Here is a 6,801-nt window from a genome sequence, read left to right as displayed (position 1 = left end):
TTTGCACGGGATAACGGCGACATACCAAAGTTATTTCAAAATGAACAGTAAAAAGTTATCACAACATAGCGAGTGCAGCTTCAACGTCTGTTCTCTGTGATCATACCTTCCTAGGATTGGATCGCCCTGCATAGGGGATGCATGATGTATGAGAGAACTGGAATTTTCAATAGTTTAGCGATGATAGGCACTCAAAAGTTTCAATAGTACTGGCAAATTGGTGGAGAGTTTATGAATCGATTAATATATAAATCTTTAAAATCCATTGAAAGATAAAGGACCTATTAATGTTACAAATCTTACATGATTTCGTGACGGTCCCCAATTTTGAAATTTTCATTTTATACCCTGTATCCGAGTCTTCCCCTTTGACGTAGTCTACGTCAAAACAGCTTAATTTAATTAACTTTTCAAATGTTTTCATATTTTCTATAATGTTGATTACAATACTTATCTCGCATTTAGCACCGATCGATGTTTGTTTACTTTGCTCGTTTGGTACTACGTTTGACGGTTCGTTTGGTACTTTCGGCTTCACTCTGCGCGGGTCTCTATCTATAAACAACGTCTCTGGTAAAAGCTATTTGGTTTACCTATCAGATTTTTTTTTTTTGCTCTTTCTGATTCTTGATTCCCAGCGTAGTCCAATGATGCAGATAGATTATTTTCGTCAGCGCATTAAAAATTGTCGTGATCATTATCGGTGTCACTGGTATCGGAATTGATTGAAAGTGCTTGTTCATTCCTAAAAATAATATTTATGATAGATTGCCATATTCTCGTTCGAATCTTTGTTTACAAAAGCAGATAAGTCGTTTTGAAAATTTGGTATTGAGTTATTTTCTGTCGGTGTAGGCAAATGAAATATTTCATGCACGGCACACATTCTTCAAACTGAATGGAGTTGAACCTTTAACTGAACATCTTGTAAAATAAATCCAACTGTCAAAACAATAGTAAACAACACTCGTTTTCCTTGATTACGATAAAAAATATTTTTTTAAAGTTTTTTATAAAACTAGGGAAAAAATCTAGAAATTTAAACAAATTTTTATCAAGTCATGACTCTCGTAAGTTGTGTTTACATAGCAGCACGCAATTTTTGTACTAAGCCTTATTTTTCAGAAACAAAATTCCGTTCAGAACACCTTATCGTTCGACCCATTCAATGAACCCCTGCTGGCCACCGGGGGCTATGACCACACTATTAAGCTGTGGCAACCGTACTCCGGACTGTGCCAGCGAACCTTACAGCACGCGGATTCGGTGAGGTTCCTTGTTTTGTTTAATTAGACGAAAATTCTATGTCCTCATTGAGTACGCGATTTGATCCTTTCAGCAAGTGAATGCTCTGGACATCATTCCCAATGGAAGTATCCTCGCCGCAGGCGGCTATCAGCATATCCGGCTCTACGACATGAACTTCAGTTATCCGGTGGTAAACTTTGAAAGGGTCACAAAGAATGTTACCCGCGTTGGATTTCAAGAAGACGGCAAGTGGATGTTCACCGGTGGGGAAGATTGCCGTGTTCGGATCTGGGACATGAGTTCCCAGAATCCTACCTGTAAGCGAATGTTTGACTGTTTGACACCGGTAAACGCAGTGTGTTTACACCCAAACCAAGTCGAACTAGCAATTGGAAGTCAGGGCGGAAGCGTGTACCTGTGGGACGTGAAATCAGACGTGCACGAGCAGTTAATTCCGGAGGTAGAAGCTTCGATCCAAGACATAGCCATCAGTCCTAATGGACAGTACATGGCGGCGGTGAACAATAAAGGTATTTGCTACATTTGGAGTTTATCTAATACTGCAAATAGCGAGACGCAGCTAACTCAAACGGATCCAAAACTGCGGATAGAGGCCCACAAGAAGTATGCACTACGATGTAAGTTTAGTCCTGATTCAAGCTTATTGGTAACGTGTTCCGGCGATGGAACGGCACGGATTTATCGAACGGATACGTTCCAATTACATGCAGAACTAAAAATCGAAAAGTACTGGATGTGGGATGCGGTGTTTAGTAATGATTCGAAATATTTATTCACTGGTAAGTCAGGAAGTTTACGCGGAATATTTGATGTACGATCGGAACTTTAACTCCGTTATTAATTCTTGCAGCTTCATCTGACGGCCATGCACGTTTATGGAAGATAGAAACCAAAACTATCGAAAGAGAATACCATGGGCACTTGAAAGCAATTACGGCATTAGCTTTCAGAGACGGTTCGGCAAAAACGTAGGACGCCAAGGAATTATAATGTCTGCAAAATAAATTTAAGTCATAACAAACCAATAAATTTACATTAGCATTATAAATGTATTTTGCGATGCAACATTGGAGAAAATGTCCAAACAACTTTAACCGCTGCAAAGCGTCTTATTCCTAATGGTTCTAATTCAAAAGGATTTCTTTCCATCTAATCTCGGGATCTAATCAAAAATAAAGTTTCCATCATGAACTTGTATATAATTCTTTAAGCAGAAAAATGAGAAAAAAAAACCTTAAAATCTATCAGAAACACATTTGTTACACGAATTTACCTCACAGTAACCTCTTGAAGAACTCATTAATTTCGTTACCTCGGAAACCTGCCTCTCCTCCCAACGAGCGCAGTTTACCTCTTCGAGCCGTCTTCCAGCCGTCCACTGGCGATCGCAGCTCGAATGTGTGCAAAATCTTCGTCACTTTATCGAAATTCGGCCCCACCGTCAGTAGCTCGTGCAGCAAGTCCTCCACACAAATGATACCCAAATGGCCAAATTTCTCCTCTACCTGCTTGTTGGAAGCGATCGGAATCTTCTTCGGTCCCTTCTCACCATGTTCCGGCTTGAACAGACCGTACTTATAGACCAACTCCCGAACTGTACCAATATTCGGATATCCCCAAATAATCCATGGCTCGACCATCTTGAGCATCGCGTGTACTCCTTCCGTCAGCTTAAGCAGAACGGCTCTTCGTTTGTACGGCAACCCCAACTTGGCCAGAATATGCATCACCTCCTTGTTGGCGATGTACTTACCGCGATGTCGGAATATCAGAATCAATCGACCATGTTCGATCGCATTGTTCTGCAACTGTACACCGGTTTTCAGGAAATTACGCTTAATGCGCATCGTGTCACGTTCGGCTTTACGGAAATCCGCAATAAACAATTCCGGCTTGCAAAACTTTTTCTTACGGTTCTCCGGCAGTGGCTTCCGGACCCACTGACCGGCATCGCGCTTTATGCGAGCTTTGCGCTGTGCAAGAATGCTGATCTCCTCGGACGGAAGTTTGTTCGGCACGGCATACTTTTCCATCGCTGAATGTTTGTAAAGGGACTTTTTTTTTCAAAAACAACGTAATTTACGGACAGGAAACGATTTTTCGCGGATTCCGACGTAAGTTCCAAACCGAACACGTTTATTTGTTTTGAACAAGAACGCACTGATGTTTTGAAAAATGACGTTTGAGTTTGATATATATATGTCAATTGACAGTTCACTACCTACACGTAAAAATATAACCTTATATGTTATGGCAAAAAACCATTCGAAAATACTTATACTCTTCATTATGCCACCTTACACTGCCAAAAATATCTATATAAGATAGACTTATGCAGGAGTTCATCGAATTCACTCACCCGACGGATTTTGACATTTGAGCGGGTCGTTTTCTCGAACAAAAGTTCATTTTGCATTCATTATGCGACCCGCTCAAACGTCATAATTTCTTGGGGGAGTTCATTTTGCGTTAGTCTATATATGTGTCGCCGTTATAAATTTTTGCAATAGCTCCACCCTAATATAGTCGATATAAAACCACACATAAAATAAATAATTGTTAATTCGAGACCACACATAAAGTTTATTTGGACATATATTTTATTAGTAGTTCGCGTGGAGAATGGTTATGTGTGCGCTGATATACATCATAAGTTAAATCTATGGATTTTTGCCAATAAATATGTGTGGATTTTTAGTAGTGTATGAATGATCTCATATCAAAAAGCTAATAACATTCATAAGTTAATGAAAAGTATAAGTTTCGGAATGTATGTGACTAATGCGATGTATAAGTTTTTTCTTATACATATCATTAAGCGCCTGCTTCGGCAAAAAAGTATTAGAAATCTTAATAATATATAACATTAAATTTTTTTACGTGTATGTCGGTAAGGTAGAGTGAAACACAGTGCGGTGGCGCTTCTGAAGGGGTTTCAACTACACTGAAAACCAAAACTACCCAAAAGTGGGTTTTTGCACTCAAAACCGTGGTTTGGGCCAATAACCCAAATTTGAGTAAAATGACTTTTCTGTCACTAGGTAGTTTGCCTTTAATCCCATGTAAACAATTTACCCAAAGCTGAGTTTAATTTATCCAAAGCGGACCTTAATCAACCCAAAATAGAGAATATTGAATTTACTCAAATTTGGGTTATTGGGCTGAGCAACTTCGGTGAGGTGTTTGAAAAGATATTTTAGTTACTAGATAAAGATTGTCGCTTCGGCTCCCTTTGTTCTGCTGTCCGAAACATGTGTGGTACATATCTGTCAAATCGTATGGATTTTCCTTCTTTGACATTTAGCTCCCCTATCCTCGCCAGCAAAAGATGTTCCGGACAGCGACGACAGCGACAATCTTTATCTAGTAACTAAAATATCTTTTGGTGTTTGCATCTTGCTCTAGTTTTGATAGCAATCATGGGAAAGAAAGGGAAAACTACCCAAATTTGGGTAAATTTTTTCTGCTATATTCTCATAAGTGCGTATATTGAACTCAAAGTTTGGGTTGATTTATCTGTCCGTGTATATAGGCCTTTTCACCCTTTTCACGAGACGTTTGAAAACAGCTCATTTTACCGTCAATTGACAGTTCTTCTATGAAAGTGACAGGGTCGGATTTGAACGGTTTGCTCAGCGGTTGTAAACAAGTGCAGTCCCAGCAGTGTCACATGAAAAGGCCTATAGACACTATCCAGCTTTCCACGCTCGGTAATGGCGGCTTATCGGTGGGTAAAAATCAATTGGTCACTGTACTGTTTGACACTAGCTGGAGGAAAGCCCACTGGCGTTCCTGGGTGAGGGGAAGGTAAAAAAGGCCTTTTCGGCAGTGAGTTTTCCTCCAGCTAGTGTCAAACAGTACAGTGACCGATTCATTTGCACACCGACAAGCCGCCATTACCGGGCATATATATATATTTCCTGAAGGGGAATAAATATATATATATTTCCTGAAGGGGAAAAGTGCGATGAATCGTTTGCGTGGGGTTTCGTTATGAGCAGACCCTTTTAAAGTGACCATTTTGCCCCAATTCCCCTGAAATCACAATTTTTTGCTATGCCTCGAGCTGACGCTGATATTTCTTCAATAATTATAAGTTTCCTGAAGGGAAAAAGTGCGACGAATCGATTCCGCGGGGTTTCGTGCTGGACAGACTACTTTAAAGTTACCATTTTGACCCAATTCCCCTAAAATCACAATATTTCTGTAATGCCTCGAGTTGACGCTGATATTTCTTCAATTAAAATATGTTTTCCGAAGGAAAAAAGTGCGATGAATCGTTTGCGTGGGGTTTCGTGATGAACAGACCCTTTTAAAATGACCATTTTGCCCCAATTCCTCTGAAATCACAAATTTTTTGCTATGCCTCGAGCTGACGCTGATATTTCTTCAATAATTATAAGTTTCCTGAAGGGAAAATGTGCGACGAATCGATTCCGCGGGGTTTCGAGCTGGATAGACTACTTTAAAGTTACCATTTTGACCCAATTCCCCTTAAATTACAATATTTCCGTAATGCCTCGAGCTGACGCTGATATTTCTTCAATAATTTGAAGTATGCTGAAAGGAAAAAGTACGATTAATCGATTGCGCGGGGTTTCATGCTGGGCAGACCTCTTCAAAGTGACCATTTTGCACCAATTCCTAAGAAATCACAATAATTCTGTAATGCCTCGAGTTGACGCTGATATTTCTTCAATAAATATATGTTTCCTGAAAGGAAAAATGGTGATGAACCGATTGCGCGGGGTTTCGTGCTGTGCAGACCACTTTAGAGTGCTCATTTTGCTCCAATTCACAATATTTCTGCTAAACCTCGAACTGACGCTGATATTCCTTCAATAAATATATGTTTCCTGAAGGGAAAAAGTGCGATATGGAAAAGGAAGATATGAATCCCTTTTTGTCAAACACTTCATTAAAGTATTTATTTTAAACTAGAATTAAAGTTAATCACTTTGATTCCTTCTTTCAATTGATAAATTTTCTTGGTTTATGACAAGGTAAGATATGATTCCTTTTTTCAAGGAATGCCTTTGCCCGGCAGAAGACAAGAGATGATATGGTTTTTTTTATTAAATTTAGTCATTCGCTCGGTTTAAGCCAAGGGAATATATGATCTCTTTTTTGAGAGATGCATTTACCTAGGGGAAGGCAAAAGAGGATATGATTATTTTTTTCAATTCACATTTTCTCGATTTAAGACAAGAGGAGATATGATCTCTTCTTCCAAAGAATGCATTTGCCCGGCTGATGCGTCATGACGGTGAGGTACCCAACAAACAACGACAAGCTACAAATAAGCATCTAAGTTGAATTATTGTTTATTTGTGATCTTCAGAGTTGAATAAAATGGTTCCTGAATAATTCGCTAGACAGGTTTCATTTCAGCATTTGATTCAACTAATATTCGACTTGGCCTATTTATTTATTTACCACCTTTATTTGAAGTCGAACTATCGTTTTAGTTTTATCACATTTCAGCACATTGGAGAAGTTTATCAATGTGCTGAACTAATGATTTTCGAAATT

General features: G+C 39.1%; 2 protein-coding genes across 2 annotated transcripts; one reads left to right on the top strand and one right to left on the bottom strand.

Annotated features, from left to right (window-relative positions):
* The first annotated feature begins 914 nt into the window (after positions 1–914).
* LOC134213982 (protein LST8 homolog) lies at positions 915–2,317 on the top strand. Its single transcript, XM_062693433.1, has 4 exons — positions 915–1,070; positions 1,126–1,266; positions 1,340–2,048; positions 2,120–2,317. Exons 1-4 carry the CDS (start codon positions 1,062–1,064, stop codon positions 2,239–2,241), a joined length of 981 nt encoding a protein of 326 aa, XP_062549417.1. The 5' UTR covers positions 915–1,061; the 3' UTR covers positions 2,242–2,317.
* Positions 2,318–2,447: 130 nt separating this feature from the next.
* Positions 2,448–3,445, bottom strand: LOC134207559 (uncharacterized). The gene has a single exon (XM_062683266.1). The coding sequence runs from the start codon at positions 3,300–3,302 to the stop codon at positions 2,544–2,546; it is 759 nt and encodes a 252-aa protein (XP_062539250.1). The 5' UTR covers positions 3,303–3,445; the 3' UTR covers positions 2,448–2,543.
* Positions 3,446–6,801: the final 3,356 nt, after the last annotated feature.

The sequence above is a fragment of the Armigeres subalbatus genome, chromosome 1, assembly GCF_024139115.2.
Source record: "Armigeres subalbatus isolate Guangzhou_Male chromosome 1, GZ_Asu_2, whole genome shotgun sequence".
In the NCBI taxonomy this organism is placed as follows: Eukaryota; Metazoa; Arthropoda; class Insecta; order Diptera; family Culicidae; genus Armigeres; species Armigeres subalbatus.
Note: the sequence above shows the minus strand (reverse complement) of the source record. Positions and strands in the feature narration are given on the sequence as shown.